This window comes from Xyrauchen texanus, chromosome 17, assembly GCF_025860055.1.
Source record: "Xyrauchen texanus isolate HMW12.3.18 chromosome 17, RBS_HiC_50CHRs, whole genome shotgun sequence".
Classification (NCBI taxonomy): Eukaryota; Metazoa; Chordata; class Actinopteri; order Cypriniformes; family Catostomidae; genus Xyrauchen; species Xyrauchen texanus.
In genome coordinates this window covers 35,120,380-35,147,273 of record NC_068292.1, presented here as the reverse complement: position 1 = coordinate 35,147,273, position 26,894 = coordinate 35,120,380, and the positions used below count along the sequence as shown (strand labels likewise).

The 26,894-nt window shown below is 37.2% G+C and overlaps 2 protein-coding genes across 2 annotated transcripts; one reads left to right on the top strand and one right to left on the bottom strand.

The window, feature by feature from the left end:
- Positions 1-9,204: 9,204 nt before the first annotated feature.
- Positions 9,205-11,814, bottom strand: LOC127658399 (thyrotropin-releasing hormone receptor-like). The gene is made up of 2 exons (XM_052147671.1): positions 11,023-11,814; positions 9,205-9,636 (listed from the first exon to the last, which is right to left on the bottom strand). Exons 1-2 carry the CDS (start codon positions 11,812-11,814, stop codon positions 9,205-9,207), a joined length of 1,224 nt encoding a protein of 407 aa, XP_052003631.1.
- An 8,244-nt stretch (positions 11,815-20,058) lies between these two features.
- On the top strand, positions 20,059-22,958 carry LOC127658403 (transmembrane protein 74-like). Its single transcript, XM_052147676.1, has 2 exons — positions 20,059-20,112; positions 20,748-22,958. The coding sequence occupies exon 2, from the start codon at positions 20,801-20,803 to the stop codon at positions 21,611-21,613; it is 813 nt and encodes a 270-aa protein (XP_052003636.1). The 5' UTR covers positions 20,059-20,112; positions 20,748-20,800; the 3' UTR covers positions 21,614-22,958.
- The last annotated feature ends 3,936 nt before the right edge of the window (positions 22,959-26,894 follow it).

Genomic DNA, 26,894 nt, shown 5'->3' with positions numbered 1-26,894 from the left:
GCTATGGGCCAGTTATATTATGAAATAAGCATAAAGGTATTTTTCATGAAAGTCTAGTTGGGGCATGTTGTCACATGTGTTGTGAATGTAATACATTTATATAAATTGTCAATTACTTTATTAGGTGGTCAAAACAATGTTTAGACATTTTTGTATGTAACCTTTTCCATGTTTGTTGTTTCATAAGTCATTTTGTGCCACATAATAGATTTATTTTAGCTGAAAGGCCTATGATTGGCCGTTTAATGAAGATGTATATTTAGAGAGATGCCTAGATTTTGTTTTGGTGGTGGTGGTGGGGTTACAGTGTCAATGCATGTTCAGAGAACTATATATTTTTTTCCTTGGCAATAAGACTAGAAACAATCAACAGCTTTTTTGTAGCCAAGGCATTACGTAAGGTACATGCCTTTACTGAAATGGACTTCCAAAAATAAGTGTACCCTGAGAAATCTCCCCTAAATTACTGCATTATTTTGTTGGTTTAACAATACAGGTCAAAGACAAATTTGTAAATCTTTGTATTTTTTCTTTAAAATATTTTTAATAGTATGAGCTGAAGGGAGGGATAACACTAATGCTTCAGTGAGTTTCTGTGTGAATATTTATGTCTATGTGTGTGTGTGTGTGTGAGCGTGTATTTATCACTTTGTGGGGACCAAATGTCCCCATAAGGATAGTAAAACCCAAAATTTTGGGTTTTACTGTATAAGTTTTGCCTATACAGTATGGGGACCAAATGTCTCGACAAGTATAATTATAGTGATATAATAATAATAATAATAAGAAGAAGAAGAATAAAAAACAGCTAAAGGTCTCCATTAAGAAAATGGCTTAATACTAAACTATATAATGTGTTAATGAAAATGTAAAAATGAAAAAAAGCTTCCATGAGAGTTAGAATGAGGAGTAGGGTGTAGAAAATAGTGAGTATAATTAGCTCTGTATAAAAATGATCAGTTGAACTAATGTCAAACTGCACTTCAACAGACACAAAATATATGGTACAAATTCACCTGTTCAGTTCAAAAAGTTTGAAGTGATACATTTTACTTTTTAAGGTTATCACCTCCAGATACCTTTAACCTGTCAATATTCCTAGTTTAGCAAACTTAAAATTGTCAAAAACATTCTGAAAGATCAAGTTGATATTTCATGTAAAGTTTATTATGTAGTTATTATTATCATTATTTATTTTATTTTATTTTTTGCAGAACTGTCTGCAGTAAACTTGTTGCTCATCACACTTTTAAAAAGAGTGTAAAGCATAAAGAAATTTGTTGGGGACATTTAGATCACATATTAATGAGAGATTTCCACTGATTCGCACTTGATCATTTTGTCTTCATTTCCTCAGACTGTGCTGACTATGAGGCTTAGTGTTAGTGTGTCTAAGATATTACTTGCTGTTTCAGCTGTCTATGAATGTTCAACAATATTCTTTTTCCATTTGAAATTTGCATGATTTCAGTGCTTGCAGCATTTCTGACAGAAAAACCCTAGACCAGCAATAATTTAATTTTAGAGTATTAGTAATTGCATTCATGCCCCATAAAATTGAATGTTTTGAAGACAAGCCAGACATGGAGATCTAACCCTTTTGTCACTTTATGTTTTTGTGTCAGCTTTTAAGTCTCTGCAGTATTTTTGAACATCTCATTTTGATGGACTGGAAAAATGTACATGTTTTCCAAGAGTAACAGGTTTCTCACAGAAGACTAAACCCCATATTGATTTTCATAATTTGTCTTGTTTGCTGTAGCAAACAGTCTGGTTTGCTACAGACTGTAAGGCATATTTCACAGTTCTAAGCCAAAATGTGTTGAAATATTAGAAAACAGAGTGTTAATGAAATGTACAGTATACGTATATATACAATATAATTTCATGCATACTAAAGACAAAACATTGGCAGGAGGCAGCATTGGTAGATAAATGAACATTCAATGTAAACAGCAATTTATTTGTATTTCAGACTCTATTCTAACAGACGCCTGGATGTTATACAATGTTAAATCCTAAAATAGAAATACAGGCAGAGTGTACGGTTATCTCCTCTGGGTCAAGAATTGACATAAATGGGGCTGAAATGGGCTGTAGCTGTTTACATTAATCAACCATGTCCTGTCTAAGCCTTTCTGCTGACTCCTGGTGTCAGGGGACCTTTGGTTGAGTTTAACATTCTCTTATTCTAACCATATTGGACCCTTAGGCTAAAGTTTGATTTATCTGTTTGTGTTCTTTTTTTCTTTTTTTTTTTTTGCCTCAGGCACACAGTGAGTTAATGTGTTTTGGTAGAGAAATTTGGCTATCCAGCTAGACGGGGCATACAAAATGAGAAAACGTTTGTGGATATTGTATGTCAACTTCTCATGCAGGGAATCGACATCGAAAGTTCTTGTACCCTGAAATTAACCCGATTCAGCTGAAGAACTGACAAGCACCATCTGACATTTTTGCATCAATTCATGCATGATCACATTTCCCTCTTGTGCTACTGATAGCATGTTGCGTGAGCAACCTCAGAGACACGGGTTCTGGTCCTGTGGGAACCAGGAATCACGTTCACATAAACAAGGGTGAGCACATTTCGGAGGTTGGAATTTTGCTCTAAATTACAATTTTCACTCCACTGACTGTTAGGTTAAGGGTTTGGGTTAGAGGTTAGAGTTAATAAAATATGCATTCCTGTTGACTATCATTCACAACTTTAAAATACAGCTTGCTTGGCTTCAGCTCACACTTGCCCATACGTTCAACAAAACGTCCAGATCCGGCCACTGGAGGGTGATTCTAATTTTTGTAAAAACCGACCAATTTCAGCAGCAAAACTTTCGACCTACTGTTGCCAAATTCACACAGTTGTGAGTCTGGGTATTTGATGTATCACAATTGTGGGTAATGCACAATGTAAACTGTACTTATGTTGCTTCTTGTGGATAAATAAGCTCAGATTTGAGCAATATTTCTCACATTAATGCAATAATTGATCCATGATATAAATCATTAACAGTTGGTAAACTTGTATTTCATAAATTCATAATACCCATCATCATATAAATTCTTAAAAAAAAAAAAAATCTTAAAAGAAAACAATATTATAATTATATTATAAAACTAAATTTTCTTAAAATCTTTTTCTTTTTCAAATTGTTTATGGATGTTTGCTTTTTAAAAAGGATTTTAGCGGGGTGGGGTGGTATCAGGAACCTGAATTCCCATGAGCACATGCACTACGTGTCAATATAATTTTACAGTATATTTCCTGGACACTGCACACAATGCAGTTTGATGGCCAATTCATTTTGTTATAACAATTTTGTCACACATGCATGTGTTTTCTGAAATCAGTTTTGTGGTCATGTATTCATGGAGCACATAGACTTGTATGCATTGATAATATGCTTTTGTTATAGAGTCAATCTTAGGCTTATATAGGCTTTTCTTTTTTTGCTTGCATCTGCAATCACACTGTTTGTTAGAGCTCTTTAATTTATTACGTTTCATACAGTAAATTCATTCGTTGACAACCCACTTCCCCATGTGGAGTGATTATTTATTGTTATTGGAGAGGAAAAGGGAATGGAAACAAATGTCTGTTCTTTCTATAGAGCTGTGTCATTTATCTTCTGCCTGGAAATCTACCCTGCATCAGAGCCTCCATAAACTCATTTTAAGATGTCTTTACACAGCCAAGTTTACTTGCACAGAAAATTCAAAGGCATTTCCGATGTTGCTTTGGTTCTGTGTAAATGAAATGCAGCATCAGAGCAGCCTAAAACATTCTTGATGCCATGATATACAGTATCATGTGTTTCATAATTTATTTTCACATTTCAACTATAACTTCACATTTTCATTCATTTCATTTTTAACTGCTGTGTAAATGCATTTATGCCTGCTCTGAACAGCACTAAACAGTCAGTGTAAATACAACTAAATGTAACTTCAGATGCAGCTTCTGTGCCCACATTTTGCAGTGTAAATATGGCTTTAGTGAGGGACACAAATGGAGACAAATGACACAGAGCAGAAATCTCTCTGCAGTGGAATGGAACTAAAAAGAGTTCTTATTTGCCATTTCACTTGGACACTGATAAACTCAGTGTGACATATTGGCCTTTTTTTGTCACCGGTATTAAAAAACAATATCCAAGGGAGAAATAGGTATGATTTTGAAGAAATGAGAGAAAAATCCATTTGATTGGATTTCATGTTGCAGCATTATTTAGTCACATCATAAAACACCGAAATAGATTCCAATACATACAGTTGAAGTCAGAAGTTTATTAGGTCACAGATAACTAGTAATACCAATTGACATTTTAAAAACACATCCACGCACAAAAGCCAGAACTTGAAATGACACTTAATGCTCAAGCAAGCCTAATTTTAACTTCAGCATGACTGATTTGTTAAAAAGCTTTAATATCATGTAATGTGTAAACAAACTCATTTATCGATATTACTTAATAAAGTGAATGTTTATCAATTACTTTGTATATCTCCTTGAGTGTCGACATGTTTGTGTGACATCATGCACCTGCATCTCATTGAAATCAGAGTTGAGAATTTCTTTGTAAGTTGTAATTCTGACTTCAAGATGCATTCCATTGCACTTTTTCTAGTAGGAAGATGTAAAATCCAACTTTCTGAGTTGGAATGAATGCAGCACTACTTTTCAAAACTTGATCCGACACTGAATTCTCAAGCAGCCTAAGTTACACTTAGCCTCCTGATGTTGCTATAACAATGCAAAAAGCACTTACCAATTTACTTGAAGTTAAACTCAGTCCTCCTTTCCTGTTTAATAAATTAAAAAAATCATGCAGAACATCTCGTGTTTTTAAATCCTAAGGATCTCCTTCTCAATTGCGATACCAGCAGTGATGACAGCCGACCCGTCAGACAGCTTGATCTTATGCTTTTCGCTCTTGAATTACATACATCACTTAACGCATAATTGTGTCACTCAAGGCCAGCTAGAAGGCCTCGACCGGGACATATCCTAAAGATCACACCCACCAAGAACAAATAAATCAATCTGATTGGCTGATAAACCTGACAATCTGACTTTAGTTGCCCATTCATTTGCACTGTTGAGGGATTCGCCACTGCCTTCAGACATTTGGAAATTGCTCCCAAGGATGAACCAGACTTGTGGAGGTCCACAGTTTTCTTTTTCTGATGTCTTGGCTGATTTCTTTTGATTTTCCCATGATGTCAAGCAAAGAGGCACTGAGTTTGAAGGTAGGGCTTAAAATACATCCACAGGTACACCTACAATTCAGTACACCTCCTATCAGAAGCTAATTGGCTAACTGTCTAAATGCTTGACATAATTTTATGGAATTTTCCAAGCTGCTTAAAGGCACAGTTAACTTGGAGTTGTAATATAGTCAGTTAAAAGTGAAACAATCTGTCTGCATAAAATTGTTGGATAAATGACTTGTGTCATGCACAAAGTAGACTTGCCAAAACTATGGTGTGCTAAACTCTGTGGAAAATTGTTTTAATGACTTAACAACCTAAGTGTATGTAAACTTCTGACTTCAGCTGTAGCAGCCTCCACCTTAGCATCAATTCTGAATGTGAAATAATATTTTGTAAAAATGGGATGTTGAAGCTTGAAAATGAAATTGGGCAAAGAGATATTCCCCAAACTTCTACTTTCAGTTTATTTTTAAACAACAACTGTGCAAAATACATACAAAACATGTCTTAAAACAGAGAGAAATGCTATTTAAACACCAACATACTTAATTAATTTATTAATTTATTATTATTAATATTTTTTTTTTGCTTACATCACTACAGCGGCAATCATATTCCTCTAAAGTCTACATCCTTAAACTGATGGTGATTTTTACCATAAATTAAACTCTTTTGGCCAGTTTGAGTCATGTGATGTTTATAATGCTACATCAAAAGCGAGCAAATTTTCACTCAGGCATTTTTACAGCAAACAAAGTTCAAAAACTACATTAATTACAATCGAAAGTGAAAGCTGAAACTTTTTCCTTTTTTTAAAGGGTGAGATATCAAAACAAATTATTTACATCTTAATTTAATAATTCAATTACATTTCCTTCCATTATTAAAACAAAAAAAAAAAGAATGGCAATGATACAGCTGTAGACATCCAATATCATTCATTAAATTCTTCTCCAAATTATACTTTGCAGCTAACAATCATAATGCTGTTAATTTATATACATCATGTGTATGTGTCTGCTAGTTAAACATGACAGCTATGTGAAAAAATGTCAGTCTAAATAGAGTGAAGATGTGGAGTGGAGCAGATTGCACTATGTGCAATATATGTAAAAAGCAAAGGACACTTGCCTAATGTTGTTTTAGACTGTCATGGGACAGTTTAGGGTGTGACTAAAAATGCAGTATAAATAGAGTGGAGATGTGGAGTGACTTAGATGGTTAGGTTTTGATGGTTAGAATTGTATACTCCTTTGCAAAAGAAAGCATTATTGGGCAGGCTATTTACAACTTATTTTATAATGGTGAATTTTCAAATCCAGCTCACAATTTCAACAAATGTGAGCTGATAAGTAATCAACCATCCATTTTCAAATCAGCTGAGTGCGTGAAAGCCACCCCTAGAACAAGTTTCCCAGGGTGATGATTTGGCAGTGATAAATGCAGCTGTTGCCACAGTTACCAATGGGCAGTGCTTTGAGTACACAGTGCTAAAAGAAATCCTCTGTGTGAAAGGACCAGAGAATTCACTCCTGAGCTCACACACTTAATCACCCACAAGTCAATAAAATCACCCAGTCAGGTTTAACCTAACCAATCAAGTGTCTCTAAATCCTCACCTGTAATTGCTTTAGGAGCTGTGACTGGACAGGACAGTACTCAGAGCAGAAGGAAGGCCTATTTTGGTCTTCACTCAACTCTAGTATATTAGGCTTTGAACAACCCTGTCTCATGACATTAAAACGAGATAGTCAAATCATAAGAAACCCCTAACCCAAACCCTAAACCTAACCATGATTTTATTAAGTTAATTCACTGTTGTGTATCACAGAAAACATAACACATCTGGGTTTGGAATGAGACAATGGAAGTGTGTTACAGGTCAGACTGATCTCACAGTGAAATCGGTCACAGTAGGTTGACTTTTCTTTAGCTAAAATCAGTATGTGCTACTCAAAATATTAAACAGTGCCCCCAGTGGACAAAGTGGTAACTGTTGTTGGGAGGATGGGCATGTGTGAGCCCAGATTTTCTGGGTGAAATGTCCATGGAGGGGCACCAAAAGCGAGTTGTGAGGCGAGATGTTTTCAGTTGTACAGGCTGTAATACAGTTAAGAGGAATGCATATTTTATAAATGGACCCAAACCTCAAACCTAAATCTAACCATCATGGAAAATGCGACCTCTGAATCACACTTGTCACTTGTTATGCGAAAGCGATTACTTTCTACTTTTAACATAGGATACGAGCCCAGGTCTTCCATGCTGCAGGTGCAACACACTTCTGGTCGCACCACAGGGGAAGGTAAACATGCTGCAGCTGTTGCAAATATGTGATAGGAGACAGGGACTGAAAATGTTCAAAGTTTTGTTTTGATTGCTTTTGTTTTGTTTTGTTTTGATGCTAATCGTAACTAAGTCTCTTTCAATTCTTCTGGAGTGAAAATGTTATTTTCAAATGTTGGTAATTGGTTAAGAGCTGGTTAATGTCATTCTAGTTTTTTTTTTTTTCTTTTTTCTAATAAGGCTAAATGACTTATTACAGTTAATTCTTGGAATTACACCACTTCCTGTTGCCCCCTAAAAATGAAGCTTCTTTTTTAGTTGAACATGATAAGCTTGTGCTTTGTTTCTGAAGGAAACTACATCAACTCTTTACTTTGCCTTAATGCACATTGTGGATGAAGCCTTGTGGCATGCTGAAGAACTTTTAGACAAATATAATGTATATAACTACTACATAAACACGTGTTAATCCAGATACAAGGAACAATATAGAGGTAAAAAGTCAATTTCTCAGTTGTTTCCAAGTCTTCACTGAATTATGTTAGATATGATGATTTAATACAGATGTGATGCTGCTGGGTTCTGATCGAGAAGCAGATCTGTAATTAAAATAAAATAGTTAATTATTACATGTTTTAAAAAATAATAGTTCGGCCTGTATTAGATAACTTTGAGGCAGTATGTGCATGTGCATGTGTGCAGGAGAAAAATATTTTTGGTATTAATTGATTTTAGACAGTCGGATGTATTTTTTTACATATTTTAAATATTTTTGGATATATATTTAATATTAAGAATACATTACTGAAAATACATTATTTCATGTAGGCTACTGGAAACTTTGCTTGTTATGATTTCTATGCTGATAATTTCCCCACATGGGAAAAAATTATATAATTGCTTATTATCACGAATTTCATTTTAGGCAAGTCCCTATAGTTTTTCCAGTCCAGATCCTTTTTTTTTTTTTTGGAGAGATTTGGTAACACGGCAACTGGTATCACCCATCTTTAGCATAGAGTACTGTCATTTAAAAAAAAAGAATGTTATTAACCATTCCTTCATTTCATTCTAACCAGTTACCAATTGGAAAAGAGGAGGAACCGGAATGAAAAAGGTACCTTATCTGCTCAGAGCGAACCAAAATGAAAAACATTTCGTTTTTAGTGCCTGATAGGAGATGCACTTGTAATTGAGTATGCATAATGTGGCCGATCCTAGGGTTCTGGAACTCTCAGAAACAACATGCAGACATTCCGTGTGATCATGTTGACTAGTTATTGACATACATCAATCATTTTCTAACGCATAAATAAATATGTAATAAACAAAATGTATTCACTGACATTTCCTTTCTTTAAAAAAAGTGTCAGATCGGAGGCTGGCTAAAATGCAATGCCTGTACTATATTGATTGGAAATTCTGTTTGTTGATTGGTTGGTCTCTATGGGAATAAAAGTCATACCATATTTTGCCATGTTGTACAAACTATGATGAGTTATCATGAGACTATGTTGGCTATAAATAAATCTTCTTGTTTAAAAACTGCTAATTAAAAATCTTTTGATTGTCAAAATGAGGTTTCCATGTGGCAGCTAGCTACACCCCTAGTCCTAGTTCGCAGAGGCACATTTTCTCTGTTAAACTGTTAACACTGTAGACCGTAATCTAATACCCCCTGCCTCGTAATTTGCCAATAAGGAGCTAAGCACTAGTCAATGTGCCTTTACAAGCCAGTGAGGGCTCTTTAAATGATAATCTTTTCCTCCCAGGCAATAGCTCTTCGGCAGCTCCACGGATGTCGTCTAGCTCTGTGGTGTAGTGATCTGGGCTTTCTCCATTGGAGGTCTCCTTGATGACACTGTACGTGAGGGCCACACTGTAAGTGGGGGGCTTCTCAGAGTGCTGAGCCCCACAATGGCACAGTTTGTGGAAGGCGGCACGGAACTTCTGTGACATGGCATTGTATATGATGGGGTTGATGGCGCTGTTCATGTAGATGCAGAGACGGCAGAAGAGAAGGAACCAGGTGTCCAAGTAGGCCTCTTTGAGGAAGGAGTTGACCACTACCAGCGTCCGATAGGGCATCCAGAGCAGAGCAAAGAGGATCACCACCACTGCCAGCATCTTTGTCACCTACATCAACAACAGATCAAAATTAAGATCTCAAATTTGGTTTAAATGCATAGTTCACCCAAATTACTTTATTTCTTCCATGGGTTTGTTTCAGTCACCATTCATTATTTTTTATTATTGCACCCCCCCAACCCCCTATGGAAGGACAATCAGATTGAAGTTTCTTAATATCAACTAGTGTTGATATAATTTAGTGTTGTACATATTTTTTTAATATGAAGAAATACCATTTAAAAATTGAAAATGTTAATATGCACATCTGTTTGCATTTTGTTACAGCAGAATTGCATGTGCCACCTAAAGAACAAAGAGAAAAATAAACATTATGCTGAATTCAAGGAGCAGAAAAACAAAAGCTTTCCTCTGATAAGTTTTGTAGAGTGTTTCTACAAAGTATTAAGTAATGAGATTACATTTTTGATTAAATAATCAGTAATTCTGGTAATCTGATTACAATTTTCGCATATTGTAATTAGTCACTTAACAGTGTTTTTTGTGAACTACCCATTTAATTATTTCTCTATGTTAATATTTTTTTAATTATGTTCATTTTCTGAGATGTTACTAACAATACTCCTGCTCAAACTTTGTCTTACTCTAATTTATTTTAAAAACTTTATTTACAATCTTAATGTTTGAACCATTGATGGCATACAGACTAAGTGAATGAGAAAAAAGGCAAGACATCTTTTTAAGGTGTATTTCAAATATCGGTGTGTCAGTGAAACTTGGAAAGCTTTTGCATAGTGCATAGTTTCATTGCTGTTTTGTGATAACAAATGGAGAAATGCATGAAATCAAACATGTGTGGATTATTTGTAATCTTTGTAATATGGGTGACTTGTTAGCAACATGAAGCCTGTCTTCTCATGACAGAGAGGCACAGACGTGAAATCGTGTTTATTTAAATTCTCACTCAGTCTTAAGCTTTTGTAACAGCACAAACCTGATTATCACGGTACAGGTGTTGTATGGTTTGCATGGGGTCTCATAGGGACAAATGTGTAATCAAATGCTTTTTCAAAGGTCATGATGAGAGGTTTGTTTTCACAGCAAGTTACAGCCTGACAGCCAAAGGACCGTAGGGCAGCACAACATCACAAGTGCAGTCGCTCCGAATTTTTCAGATGGGCTTTGGTTTCACATTGCATTTAAACATGTACTTGCTCGAGGCTATGTGAGCTATCAAAACAATTTCTCAAATAGCCAGACAAACAATAGGCCTACAGACTGTTGTTCTTTCACGTATTTACCGACAATATTGAGTTTGAGTCTCGCCAATAGTTGAGCCTTCGCGCGCCATCCAAGCGCGCAATTACGCACGATCATATTCAGTGATGAAAACACATTGTTAGTTCAAGAAACTAAATTAAATCAGCACTTTACCTGCCTCCGAGAAGCTGCAGTCGTGCTGCTGGATGAACTCCTGGAGTTAATTGTTTGATTCCCCACGGTTGATTCCTTTTTCCAGTTCCTTCTACTTTCCTTGGGATCTGACGGGAGTGGGTTGAGGAACAGAATTCTTGCGATCAGCCCGTATAAAACGATCGCCAACAGAAGCGGGACAACGTAGAACACGGCAAAATCTGTGAAATATATCGGCAAATACAGGTTTCTGGACACTTTGTAGGCGCAAGTCATTAGTATAACGTTTTGGTAAGCCACCTCTTCCGTATCGGAAAGGTAAAACCACATGACGCAATATAGGGACGTAAAAAACCAAACGAGAACAATGATCTTTTTTGCTCTTGAGAGGGTGCACAGGAATTGCGCTTTTATAGGGTGACAGATGGCGATGTAGCGCTCAATGGTGAAGGCTGTGATGGAGCAGGAGGACGCGTTGATGCCCAGGTACTGAAAGTATGTGATGGAGAGACAGCCGGCGTATCCGTACACCCACTGGCCGAAGAGGCTCTCGGTGATGTTGGGCAGCCCCGCTGCCGTCAGGACCATGAGGTCGGCAACCGCCAGACTTACCAGGTAGCAGTTAGTTGGGGTGCGCATGTGCTTAGTCGTTAAGACCACAACAATGACCATGACATTTCCGACAATTCCAATTCCACAAATAAGAATCACTAATAATATGCTTACGATTTTGTATTCGATACTGTTATCACTCCACGTCGGGAGAGTCGGGAGAGTCGCGTTGGGGAATTGGAATAAAGTGCTGTTCTCCATGCTCCAATCGACGCTCTAGACTTCACTTTTCAAAGTAGAAAAATCCGGTGTGCACATAAAAAGGTCATGCTTCAGAATTCCGTTGAAACTCCAGAGAAAGTAAATTGCATAAAAATAAACAGTCTCTGTTCAAGGTAGTATGCTGATTTAAATGTCCTTCTGTAATAAAGCACTTCTTACAGGAGACTTTAGACTTCAGGGATGGAAATTAAAATGCAGCATTTGCAAAGCCAAGAATGTGTCCGTGGTGATTTGTGTGATATGTAAAGATCCTCTCCCTGATGGCTTGCATAACTGCAGAGAGCAGACAGAGGTGTTGCACCGCTCAGGGCTGAACAGGCTGATATGGTCTCACTAAGCCCCCCTATACGCTATACCAAGAGCGTCAGGAAGGGCAGGCTGCTGTTCAGTGCGTAATTCTGCAGCAGGCAAGAGGGGAATGATTTCCAACACAGTATGTTCAATTATAGGTTTCTTAGCTAAACTGCCAAAAAATCATTTCAAATGCTGATTACAGTGTTTCACTTCAATATAGTGTTTGTTTAAAAGTCACTTTGCCTTGTCAGTTTGCTTCCAGTGTTGTGATAAGGACAATCCGAGCTCAGGACGGCTGGCCTAGTTTGATTTCACCTGCAGAAGGAGGTCCACACCCAGGAGAGCCAAGTCATTATTGACTCTTAACTCAGTCTATTGTGGATCAGGGCTGTTTGTATCCTCACTAATGCACTGGTTGCACTTAAAGGGATTAAATAGTCTGTAATTAATCTTTGTGTTGTGCCTTGTTGCATTAACCTATACCATAAATAGATTACATTAAACAGCTATGAATTTAAAGAACAAAAATTGTACATATTGTCAATTTACAATAAAATGTGTAAATATATATATATATATATATATATATATATATATATATATATATATATATATATATATATATATATATATATATATATATAATACAATTTGGGGAAATTACATTTTGACAAGGAATGGGAAGAGATAATGTGTATCAAATAATACACAAGTTTTAACAGAACAATTAATGTGAGTGCTTTAATACAATTAAAAGCTTCAGATTTCTGCCTTGAAACCCTCTAAAAATTGGCCCCCTTCAACTCCATAGTAAGTACATGAGGTACACGTCAAAATTATATTTATTTGGTAATCGGCATTATGCTTAGGTAATATTTAGCTTAACTTGTATTGAACCCAGAATATTCCTTTAATAAATTAATTGGTTGAGATATGGAATAATTTGTATGTTTGCATTGCATAGGGTATTTTTTTTCCAACAAGGGTCTTCAATATATTCAGGTTTTTGTCTTTTACCCAATTAGTTGAACAATTGTCATTGCGTTTTTAACTGTGTTCTTTTTTTCTTTCTTTTTTTTTCATTTATGATGGGTATATTGTGTTTCATTTTGGCAGTTACAAAGGAGGCTAGAGGAATAGAATGATCAAAAATATCATGTAGGTGATAATCCCTAATAACGGCAGCCTTTATTGTTGGGTGAGCTTTCTGCCAATCTGCCTCAGAAGCATGACAGTGTCATTATTGTCAAAAAATGTAACAAATGAAAGAAATAATTTTTGACAACTTTTGTGCATGCTCTCACAAGAATTGACAGGTTTGTAAGAAAAGTTAATAACAGTGCATCACTTTAGTGAAAGCTGTCATATTCTCTGCATTAAATGGATAGTTCACCCAAAAATGAAAATTCTCTCATCATACTCACCCTCATGGTGCGTATGACTTACTGTCTTGTACTGAACACAAACAAAGATTTTAGAAATATATCTCAGCTCTGTTTGCCCATTAGAAAGTGAATGGTGGCCAGAATATTAAAGGCCTAAAAAGCATATGAAGGCAGCAAAGAAGTAATTTGTTATACTCCATTGGTAATTCCATGTTTTCAGAAGCTAAATGATAGTTGTGGGTGAGAAACATCAATATATAAGTCCTTGTTTTCTTTAAATCTCCACTTTCACTTTCACATTATTCTTTTGTTTTTGGATATTCACATTCTTCGTGCATATTGCCACCTAGCATGGAGAGTTTATAGTAAAAAGGGACTTAAAAATGTATATGTTTCTCACCCATAACTATCATATAGGTTCAGAAGGCATAGATTAAACCACTGGAGTCGAATAGATTACTTACACTGAATGGACCTACAGAGCTGAGATATTTTTCTAAAAATCTTAATTGTGTTTAGCAGAAGAAAGAAAGTCATACACTTTTGACTAGACTAGATTTTGCATCATGAAAGCCATTACAGGCCCATATGTGCTTCAAGTCATTGGACTTTCCATTAAGAGAAGGTCAGATGCATTTGTGGAGTTTATGGCACTGTTAGAGTGTGATACCTGATGGTCATAAAGACACAATCCTTTATGCACACATAAAAAAATATAGACCAACAATATTTCAGTAGGAGTTTCATGCACTGAAATGTTTTCCTAGAGATCTATCTTTCCAGATCTTTGGAAATGTACACAGTGGTAGAAAAATAAAGCACAGTCTGACTGATTTATTATTTGTTCAGTAGTTCTGGGTAGATAATATAATGTTTTTAGAATGCATTTACAACACCTTAATATACAGTAGTTGACCACGTGATAACCTTGTGTAAATGTTGTCTGTTTTGGGCTAAGTGTTCTACTGCCATCCTGTGGACGTTCAACTTTTAAAATCGAAAGCAAGTTCCCAGAATTCTTGAGGATGACGATAATGTCGTTCTTTCCTTCAAGAAAAATCTAGGACCTTCTGTTGAACAATGGAAGGATACTGTAAAACAACGTTCTCACAATATATAGCCATGTATCACTGCCCAAAATCCTATTGGGATATTTCCTGTCACACAAGATGATAAAGATATTAAATGTATTTTGGGAGTAGACAGGCCCTAAAATCAGTCGTGTTCTATTGCAATTTGTATTGTGCATGTATGTAGATTATATAGGAGTGAAAACCAGTGGAGAACAATCTCTTTCTTTATTCATAATAATAAAGAAAACCTGAAAATGATAACCTACAATAATTTTACTCAACTCATCTAAGTTCATTCGCAAAAGGCACATCTGTCTGATTGGAACGTATTATTTGGCAAACCTCCCTTTCAGAAACAGCCAAAGCCTCTTATTGCATTGATCAAAGTTGAATACCTGCAGTGGATCATCACCCAACTTTTACTCTGAAAAGAACGTGCAAAGACTGTGAGAGATCTGGTTATTAAGCTAAGAAGAGTTTATGAATGTTATATGCATCCATAAAACAAGGCTCTGATTTCATCATTTGTCCTGGAAATATAATGAATAATTAATAATCTGCTGGACTCTATGAATCTAATGAAACTTCAAACTGTATAACCCAAAGATGTCATTTTGCTTTCCATTCGTTACAATGCCAACAGACCACTCAAAGCTTGGCAGCCTACATCCAAAGGATTAAATCTATATTCTGGCTGTGATTCAGGAATCTTTAATTTTCCTAATGACAAGAGTCTGTTTCTACATCTCACCTTGTATCGCATCCATACGGGCTTTGCTGCACAGCCGTGCACACAATGGGTTGAAACTAGTCATTTGAAGCTATTGAAACTAGGGGGGGCGCTGCCCTTCCGGCAGGCTTTTCAGTGTCTCTCTAGAGCTGGGGAGGGGGACAAGGGGAGGGAAAAACAACAAAAAAAGAGGCAAGGGAAAGGGCAAGGCGGAGCGACAGTGACAGAGAGAAAAAAACTCGCCAGTGACCAGACACGCCATCGCCTGATCCTCGATCACTCATCCACCCTCTGGCGGATGGCAGTGGCGAGTACTCCACGACAGTGCATCCCTCCTCCTTCCCAGGCTTCGTCACCAATGTAACAAGGTTGCATTGGGAAAGAGGAGGCGGGAACCGGCTGAACAGTCAAAATAATGTTTTAAGAAGAACTTAAACACAAAGAAACAAAAACATAAACGCACATGACAGCTGCATGTGGCTCTCTCTCTCTCGAACTGCCGCATCCTGCTGCACTAATCCCTCTCCTTGGCTGATTAGCCTGATTGGGGGCCGGGCGTGCATAGTCACGGCCTGGCCCCGCCCTCCTCCTCATCACAATTCTCTCCCAAAAAAGATGAGTTTTTTAAATTCAATGCTCTAATGAGTTTTAAAAATCAACAAAACTGACCTCCCTACTCTTAAACCTTAAACCTTAAACATAACTGATTGTGGCATAAAAGCAAATGAAGAGGAAAAATACAATTGCCAAAGAAACCACATAATTTTGTGCTGCTTCTGTGACACTTTTAGCTCAAAAGTACATTTGCATGCTCTTCAAAACTCGTAACCTGGTCCATTGAATCGCTAGAACAATGCTCAATCAGTTGAGCTATCGTGCAATATGATCAAATCAAATCAAATCAAATCACTTTATTGTCACACAACCATGTACACAAGTGCAACAGTAGGTGAAATTCTTGTGTGCAGTTCCGAGCAACATAGCAGTCATGACAGTGACGAGACATATACCAATTACAATAAACAACATATTTACACAACACAATTTACATATCAAATGTACACATACTTACACAACACAATAATTATATACAATGTACAGTAAACAATACACACAATATACAATACACAATACACAATACAATTTTGTATTGTGTATTGTATATTGTGCTTGATCGTGTTGAACAAGCTTGTAAATGCAGTTGGTTATGTAAAGCAACATTAAAAAGTATCCTTTATCCTAAAAGTTTGTGTTTATGAACTTATAATCTACTCTTTTGCAGTGATTTGTGTGAAAGTGAACAGAAACCATTGTTGTAGGGCCTCTAGTGTTCACTGCACCGGCAAACTGTTGCGATACGCACAACAAGGCATGTAAAAATCATTTAGCAAAAATATAGGTATTGTAACATGATTCTATAAAACCAGATTGGTGATATTTATCAGTGTTGCCCAGTGTTCTTGTTTTCTTTTAAAATAGTCGATATAAAATTTTAAGATAGTAGAAGTTGTTATTTAATATTTTAAAATGGACAGGGAAGAGCTCACATTATGGTGCAATAAAAATTCCACATTGCCAGAGCAAGGACACAGTGCTAGTGAATCAATATCTTCTCTGACCTTCTAGGACTGGATGTTTAATAATTAAAAGAGCTGTCTGTCATATTGTCTACATGTCTCACTTTCTTTTGTCCCCTTGAAACTCTGCACCCTCTCCACAACCCCAAGTACTGCGTGTATCTCCTATAATGTTTTGGGGGTTTTTTTGCCATTCTTTCTCACTTTTACACAAAAAAAGATGCTTAGACTTGTGTTTAGACTTTTTTTTTTCTTAGTATAACTAACCATTTTTTCTTCTTTTAAAGCTATTGTTCACCCAAATAATACAATTCTGCCATCCTTTACTCACCCGCATGTTGTTCCAAAAATATATTACTTAATTTTTCTTTCTGTAGAACCCAAAGGGAGATGTTAGATAGAATAACAGCTTCAGTCACAATTCACTTATAGAATGGAAAAAAAAAAGATGCCATTTTCATTTTTGGGTTACTATTTCTTAAGAAGATTGCATGACGACAACTCATGCAGAGTTTTGAATGCCATACTACCCATACTACTCTTACTACTTCGGTCACTGGTGATACTGAATATGGATCACTCCTGGATCCCATGCCATGTGACTTTGGATCACAGGACATGTGGCAAACTTCTGTGGGCAGCATTGATCTCTGTCTTAGCTATTCTGAAGGATTCACCACCTTCAGGACCATGGACAGCTCATTCTCCACCTTCTTTGATTTGCTTACCCAAACATGATTCAAAGTGGCTCACTACCAAGGGCAGAATCTTAAACTGTCTGCCTTTAATAAATGCCTCTCGTCTACATTACCTCACACCCTTTAAAAGCTGTTGTCATAGAAACAAATAAAGATATAAGCTTCTTCCAGCATCTGGATCAGTTACACTATGGCAACTAAGTATCCAGTACAACTCATTCTTTCACTAGCATCCACTGACCAATAAACTAGCAAAGCTAGTAAGATCTAAAGCTTGCAGGACGAGAAAACAGATTTTATGTATTTTCGAATCCACTTTTATGTATTCCGTCATGGAGAAATTGAGAGAAATTTTGTTACCGCTCTTTTTCCCATATAATGAATGTGAATAGTGACAGAGGCTGTAAGTCCCTAACGTTCTACCTAATATTTCATTTTATGTTCCTCAGAGGACAAGCATCATACAACTTTGGAAAAATATGAGGGTGAGTAAATGATGGCAGAAGTTTCATTTTGGGGTGAAGTATACCTTTAATTGTAAAGCTTTATGGTGAACTTCTGTTGTTGTAAACATGCTAAAAAAATAAACTTGTACTGTATTTTAAGGAAAATAAGCCATTTCTGATTTTGTAGTGTAGATATTATCTTATTTTCACTGCCAACCTCTTCCAGTTTCAACATATTGCATCACTGCATACACCTGATGAAAATGAGCTCTAAGAGCCCTATTGTATCTTCGATCTTATGATGCAGCACATACATCAGCAATTCATAGAGCTGAGGATAATATAGGAATGTGACAGGAGGGAAGCTGCTTTTGCTGCAATGTTGTTTAATGACTATGTGACTCTATGTCTGTGTAATCACCTGCTCCAAACATGAGGATAGATTGACAAGCCACAACATGCTTTTGTACATTTCAAGATTACTTCAGTGGGATCCAAGGCTCAGTGTTGAAACTCAATTTTGTCCTTGGCAGAGCACAAAGGACATGCTCAGCTGACAGTATGGAAATCTCATAGGGGCATGCAGCACAACATTAGCTGTGCAGCCTTCTAGGATTTCTATCCTGTTGAAAATTGTCCTAATTGACTGCTTCGTCTCCACCCATGTTCACAAAGCCAGCAGTGACAGATGGGAATTCATGACTGTGCAGCTTGTACACCCTGAGCTGAGCCTCCACCAGCCCGGGACATTAATCTCTGGCTGAGTAAGCCCCACATCTCTGCAGACTCATCTATTAAATGGAAACTTGGCTGGCTTCCAGCCAAAGACATCCTTTGTATTGGTCAACATGTCACATAGGGAAATCATATTGATTGCATGTTGTTAAAATTAGGGATTATATCTGACTGCACTTTTCAAATGTTTTAGGATTTGATATAAAAGCTCAAGATTATGTGGATAAGATATTGAGAAAAGTATTATCATTATGAAGGTAGATCATACACTGTATTTACAATATGTTGAAGGACATTATGAAGAATATGAGCTGAAATGGGTTGGCTCGGGCAGATTAAAAATAGATTATATTATACAGACCTTGCTTAAACTGACCAGTAATCTTCCAAGCTTTCAAAAGAGCACTGAGCAGATGGTGTGGAATGGGTGTGGTTTAGCACAGTCGCAGCTTCTTACTGGTCATAAAGTAGGAAATGTCCCAGGCTGTAGTTTTACTGGCTGTCCATGCAACAGCAGTAGGTTTATCCATACAAATATTAATTATCGTACACAAAAACTTAATTTCCCATAGTTCTAATACAATTTGAAATCTCTTATCATTAACTTGACAGCTCTAGAGTGATGCAAATCAGCAACCGGCAGGGGATGTACAGATTCTACTAAGGTGAAGGCATTTTTCTTAATATTCATGAGCCATACGTTCGCCATTGGAAGGATACCAAACAACGTCAGCCACACCTATCAATATGCACGATAGCCATAGGACGATAACGAAGGAATGTCAGGACAATCTTATTAATGTTTATAAATGGTTATTTAATAAATAATTTATTTTTCTTCACTTTTCTTGTTATTTTTCTCACAAGGATTGATCAAGGAACAAAATAGTCTGTAATGATTATTAAAGAAAATGACAGGATTTAGATCTGAAATGATACATATCAAATTAAGAAGGGAAATTATTATTATTAATTTTTTTTCTAGTTTTTTTTTTAATCTGTAAAGGACCAGCAACATACTACGAAAGTAGTACGAAAACAAGACATACAAAATGAGGCTTTTATAAGTGAAGTTATCAAAATCATTTAAAGCGTTATTTTATTATTATTATTATTATATTGATAATCGAGTTTAAAGACTATCATGAGACCCATATCGCCATAGGATGGTTACCAAGCTACGTCAGCACGCCTAAATTAATATTAATGAGCAAAGCCTTCGCCATAGTATGATATGTAATTTCGCTATCAGGAGCTCAATTCTGCTTTTAAACGGAGCGTGGGTGGGAGCGCGGCGGAGCGAAGCAGCCGGGAGGTCAAATGTTCGTCCAACGAGAAGGTATTAAGCTAGAATACATTTTAAAAATAGCAAACAGATAACGTGTGATGTGGTTTTTGATGTGCTTATCTCAAAAAGTGGTAGAAAACGTATCCTGTTTGTCTCGCGTTCTCTACGGGATATGTGTTACCTATCGATGTATGTAAAACGATGCAGCCCTATTAGGCACGTGCCAAAACTATAGATTTATCATGTAGTATTTGGAAACAATAGATTGATGAATCATTTTGGTGATAACATAACACTTTCCGGCTGTGATTAGTGAATTGTGTGTTTGAAATGGCAGATGTGACGATATAGGTAGTTGGCTAATTAGGATTAGTTTATTACACTATTTATTATAAGAAGTGTAGTTCTTCCTCCTGACCTGACTGCGGTTTAGCCATGCGTTTTAAGGGGACTTATAGCTAATCTTGGGTTTTATTCGGATTGCTTTGGTAATTGGATACTGAAGCAGTAGGACTAATCAGGAACTTAATCTACTTTCATTTAGAAAATAGGCAATGGATTTCGTTCAAATACAATAATTAACTTTGGCCAGCGCGTAATCAGGAGCTCGTGCTCTATATATTACACACATATGATTAGGCTAATAGTACATTTCTCGTCTGAGATATTTTACTTTGTGTTAATAGGTAGAGTGTGGATGTGCGGTGGAAAATTAAAGTGATCCGTGGCAGTGGATCTGATGGCCTCGGTGGAGTTACTTTACATAGATAATAGAGGAGGAAGATCCAATCCTCCCGGAGTACTGGACTGGTCCTCTAGCCCTCTTCATGTTCACAAGCTGAGCAGTTCGCTGGAAGAAGCTTCTCATGGACTGTGTAATTCAGCACCAAGGACAGGACAGCATGGCCAGCACCGCCTTCATCAACCCTCAGAGAAGGTCAGAGTGTGCTGCAACGAGGAGCTGGAGACCTCGTTTACGTACGTCGACGAAAACGTCAATCTCCGGCTGGCGACTCCGGACACGAGCGAGAAAAGTATTCGTCACGTGACGCCGGCGCTCCACGATTCCGCGAGCGAAATCCGTCTCGAGGGGCTTCAGGAGTTATCACTGATGTCCGATATCGACCTCAGCTCGGAGAGCTCGGGGAAATCCGTGGATTACGGATTCATTAGCGCGGTCACGTTCCTCATTACAGGCATCTCGCTCGTGATCATATCGTACGCGGTCCCGCGGGACGTCAGAGTGAACTCGGACAACGTGTCCGCGCGCGAAATGGAAAGACTCGAGAACGAGATCGCAAGGATAGGCGCGCACCTGGACATGTGCGTGATCGCCGGCCTTTGCCTTCTCACCTTGGGCGGCGTGGTGTTGTCAACTTTGCTAATGATTTCTATGTGGAAAGGTGAGATGTACAGGAGAAAAGCCTTCGCGTATTCCAAGCACTCCACAAAGCTCTATGGCTCTATTAACTTAAGAACGAGATCGAGTCCGAGTCGGTCCTCGCCAACACACAATTTTGTCGAGGAGGAGAATAGCGATGCCATAAGTTGACTGAACTCTCAAGTAATTTATCCCTATAACTTTGACCTTTCCTGCATGGCCAAAAAAACAAACACACAAAAAAAGAAGCTTTTTCGACCTTGTATCACTGACTATTTAACAATTGCTTACTGATCCAGAAAAACTGAATATAACATGACAGAAGTCTCAGCTCCACAAACATACAGCATGAATATCTGCATTTATCATACTATTTGAGAGCAAAATGATGTCTAGCACAGTTGCTGACCAGTGTTGGTAACCAAGTTTTTAGAGTAACCAAGTTACTCTAAAAAAAATAATTAATGAATTACTAACTACTAATTTCATATTCTACAGTGTAATTAGATTACTGTACTAATAACTCTATCTGAAAAGTAATAACATTACTTATCACTAATTCCTTTCTAAAACCCTTATCAACCTCAACCAGATGAAAAATACAAGGATATACATGAAATTGTTCTTTTAATTCTTTCAAATAAATCATGTAAAATCAAATACATTATTCATGGACTGGCCAAAGAATTTAAGGGTGCTGCATTAAATTAGAAAACATTAGACGAAAAATTGTAAATAGACGTTTATTTTTTTTTTTTATTCACTGTTGTTTTATATAGATACAGTAACACAATTACATGAGAAGAAACTGTCATTTAATTACTGAAAAATTAAGAGTAATCCTTTACTGTACTTGTTTCATTGAAAAAGTCATTTAATTACAGTAATTAATTACTGAATAATGCATTACACCTAACACTGTTGCTGACTTTATGAGCTGAAAGTGCAGAGAAAGCAATGTGAATTCAGCTAATGTAATCCTGCTGCTAATACTGACAATCCCACTGCCTCTTTCTTACATTTTAAGAATCCCATCAAAACCGATATACAGTATATATCCACTTCAGCCATTTCATCATGAGTATGTTGAGATTTTGTGTAATCGAGGGCTTCAGTCTTTGGTTTGGATCAGTGAGGTTGTGAGCTGTGCATTTAGATGCTGAAATAAAATTATCTTGTGGTCCACTGCAAAAATGCCAATATATTATAGATGTTTTTGCCATTATTTTCTCATATTGTCCTTGTTAGTTTATGCGAGGAACGGTGCGTGCAGACATGTAATACTTTTTCTCCAAGCACTAAAAATATAATTATTCAATAGAGGTAGCTCCCACACAATTTGGTATCTTTTGGAAATTGAAATCCATATCTGAAAAAGCAAAGCATATCCATATTCACTGACATTGTATACACAGTGGAACCCATAGGCCTATAAGAACATGTTGACTCACTGAAGCACATCCTCTATACTCACAGGATTTATTCTGAGATTACACATATATATGTTCTAATAACATTCCTGACATGTTAATGACCATTTATAAAACTCAGATTCACTTTGATATTAAAATAAAAGTATATCATTCTTTGTTTTGTCTGTTTCTTTGCTTTAAGTAGTGAAAACCCATCATCATTATACTGTATATTTGCAGTACTTGAAACTAAATTTAACAGGCTGTCTGAGCTAGTGTTGTGCATTGTGCTGAGGTTGCATAGCAACACAAAGACAAAAACATGAAGTCAAGCAGAGGCTGAATCAAATGTTTGCCTCCAAAAACACTGGCTGGCCACTTGCTGCTAAGTTGTTGTTTGGAGATGATGACCTTTTCTTGCAAATAATGTGGATTTTATGGTGTTACTGAGTTTTATTTAGCACCACAGAAGTATAGAAGATTTACATTTATGCTGATATACAGTAATTAATAATTAGGAAGAAATAAAGTGGTGTTGTACATAGATTTACTGTATATCTTAGTTTTCACAAAATGTTAAAAGATCCTAGTGAGTGTAACAATGGACATTCTATTTATAGTTCAAAATTACTCTATTCATATAATCTTCCTCAAACAATGAGTAAAATCAGTATAGTTTTTTATTAATATAAGGGATATGGAATTGTTAATTATCTAGATTGGTGCAACCAACAGTCTCAAAGGGAAATACAGAAATAAATAATTAAATCACATTTAATAAGATATTTTAAAGAGGAACATTTAAAGAGCATTTGAGGAGAACTTTAGGGATTTGTAATAACTTTTCAAGGGGCTGTTCACTAAAAATGTTCATTAACAATCCAAGACAGAGTTACCAGTTGAAAATATTATTAAATCGGTTACCTAAATTGATTTTAAACTGTCTTTAGATTTTCTAAATCTATCAGTAGCCTTTTTGTTGCATGTTTTTGAGTTACTTTAGATTTAGAAATTTTAGTCAGGTTTCAGATGTGATGGATGAGGACCTTTAGTTAAAATGTTGGGGTCTGGTTCTCTCTTTTTGGAAGTTTAAAAACATCAAAGGGGTTTGTCCTCACCTTTGACTAGCTCACTTGCTCACTTTAAGACATAGGAATGATTTTCCAAATAGTTGCTTTGAAACTATATGCATTGTGAAAGCACTATACAAATAAAATTGATCTGACTTCAGGATCTTAATGACATGTCAGCAAATCTTTTGAATAGGAGTCAATACAATGTTTTCAAATGGCATTCTGTATTCCTTCCAGCTATTTTGGGGTAATATCAGGAGTTGTTTTTAATGGGATAGTTCACCCAAAAATGTACTCACCTTTATATTGCTCCAAACCCATATGACTTTCTATCATAGAGCTCAAAATGATATTTTAGGCTGAATGTTAGGTACTGTCAGCCTCTGTCACATTCACTTTCATTGTATGGAATAACTAACATTGTATGGGGTAACTGATGATAGAATATTCACATTTGGAAAATCCCTATCCCCTTAAGAAGTAAAAAGATCGGCAAAAGATGTTGTTACACATAGATATGTCTATTTATATATACTGACTAGGTAAGTAAACAAATAAGTTGCAGTAAAAGAAATGGACATGGCTCTGATGGCCAGTCTGTTCATGGATAAAATGCTGGCCATTTTAAAGAGTAGACACTGTCACACACAGCCTGTAAGGGGACACCTTTAAATAGTACAAGACATCCATGTCAATGTGCCTCATCAGCTATATGTTCTTAGAAAGCTGGGCTCTCCTACACTTTCAGTTTTACATGTCTCTGAGATCATACAGTCTAATGGAAGCAAATGGAGTGTTTTCCTGAAAGAGTACTTAGTACTGCAGCGTTTACTGACAAAACACAATTGAATCAACCATTGCACCTACAGTGTTTCAAATAAAGAAGTAAATGTGTGTGCATTTGTTTGTTGTACTCTTCAAGATGGAACATATTAACATCATTGGAAGCTTTTAGTCATCTAGTCTTCCCTGGACAACCCAAGGAATCATTCACTTGCACAAACATGTTAACTTCTTAAAGCAAATTGTTCCTACAGAAATGCTCCAGTACCTGACAGAAAGCTGGAGTGTATGCACCCTTGGAAACCTTGTGGAAAACCTTCAGTGACTGATTTCTCAGAAGAGCACTCCGTGGTGACGGCCTCAGGGACCTGACTCCAGATCTGTCTGCTCTTGGCTTAATTTCCTCTGCATTATTTTTAGTAGCAGCAAAATGTGGGTATTTGTATGGCTTACCAAGGTTTATTAACATTAGACTTGATAGCTCTTTGTAATGTAAATTCAATCATTTAAGCTCTTTAGCTGAAATGGAACTTTGCTCTGCTGCACTCAACATTAGCACCTAGATTTCTTTCTCCCATCCAGCACGATTAGCCAGAAGCATTTGTCATTATAAAGTGGAATAATGATAATTCGAAAAGCCCCTGAAATCTTTGAGAGACCTCTTTGTCTCTAAAAGGCTTCTACCTGTCTATAAACTATGTCGATTCCATTGCAAATTGAAAAGAGGCAATGTCGCATTAAGTTCCTATAATGCTTCTCATTGTTAGTCATTGTCAAATAAAAGTGAATGAATGACAAATGTGTTGTCTTTTTTGTGATGTTTTGGTGTAATTTGTTAGCATCTAAACAGACTTAAACTGTCCAGTTTAGTTGAATGCTTTTCAAAAGAGGATGGTTATGCTCATGTGATGCCACTGTTTTACAGGCGTTAATGTGAGATAGTTGGCAATAATGTCTCTGGAATGGCTAGAAAAGAAAGCCGTGAAGACACTAACTCTGTTTACATCAGACCAAGGTGGGTGAAAATAACGCCTGGCAGTGTCAGTACTGACAAGAGCTTGGAGAGCATCCGGAGATGTGTTATGTTCCCTGTTGTCTTTTGTTTTTTGTACTGTTATTGTGAAGTTATGTTTAGTTCCTGTTTTGGTCTTTGCAGTCCTTTTGTAGTTTCTCTTATGCTGTCATGTTCTCTGTTGTCTTTTGCTTCTGTGCTTTTATGTTGAAATTTAGTTTAGTTCCTGTTTCCTGTTTGGTTTTTGTAGTCCGTTGTAGTTCTTTTTATGATTGGTTTTCCACTGATTGTTTCTCCTTCCTGATTGTTCCCCAGGTGTCCCTCATTCCCTTGCTTGTTCCTGTCTGTATTTAAAGCCTGGTTCTTTGTTCAGTCTTTGTCAATCGTTAATGTTTGCTCATGTTGAATGTTGATGTTCTGACCGTTTTGTATGTTTCCCCTGCCCGTCGTGGATGTTCCCTGCCTGTTCACTCTTATTTTGTTTGCCCGTCGTGGATGTTCCCTGCCTGTTCACTCTCATTTTGTTATCTCGTGTTTAGTTCCTTTTTCCCATCGTGGATCTTTCTTTTGTTCCCAGTTTATCTGTTTTCACGTTGTTATTAATAAAATCTGCATTTGGATCCGCACCTCCTGTCTGCATTCCTGCATTCGTTACAGAACGATTGACCAACCATGGATTCAGCAGTATTACGTGCCAGATACCACTTGCTCTGCCTGAGGCAAGAGGACCGTCCTATTGAGGCCCACGTCTGCGACTTCCTTAAACTGGCGGCTGTTGCGGACTTCTCGGACACCTCCCTGGTTGTCTTCTTCAGGGAAAACCTGAGTGGCTGGCTGAAGGAGCGGCTGCCGCCGGCATCACACGGCTGGACTCTTCCTGGAGTTAACCTTGCTGTTGTGTGGCTCCCCGTTCACGCCTGCCCCGGTCTGCGAGCCAGAGCCCACGCCTGCCCCGGTCTGCGAGCCAGAGCCCACGCCTGCCCCGGTCTGCGAGCCAGAGCCCACGCCTGCCCCGGTCTGCGAGCCAGAGCCCACGCCTGCCCCGGTCTGCGAGCCAGAGCCCACGCCTGCCCCGGTCTGCGAGCCAGAGCCCACACCTGCCCCGGTCTGCGAGCCTGAGCCTGAGCCCTCGTCAGCCACGGTCAGCGAGCCTGAGCCTGAGCCCTCGTCAG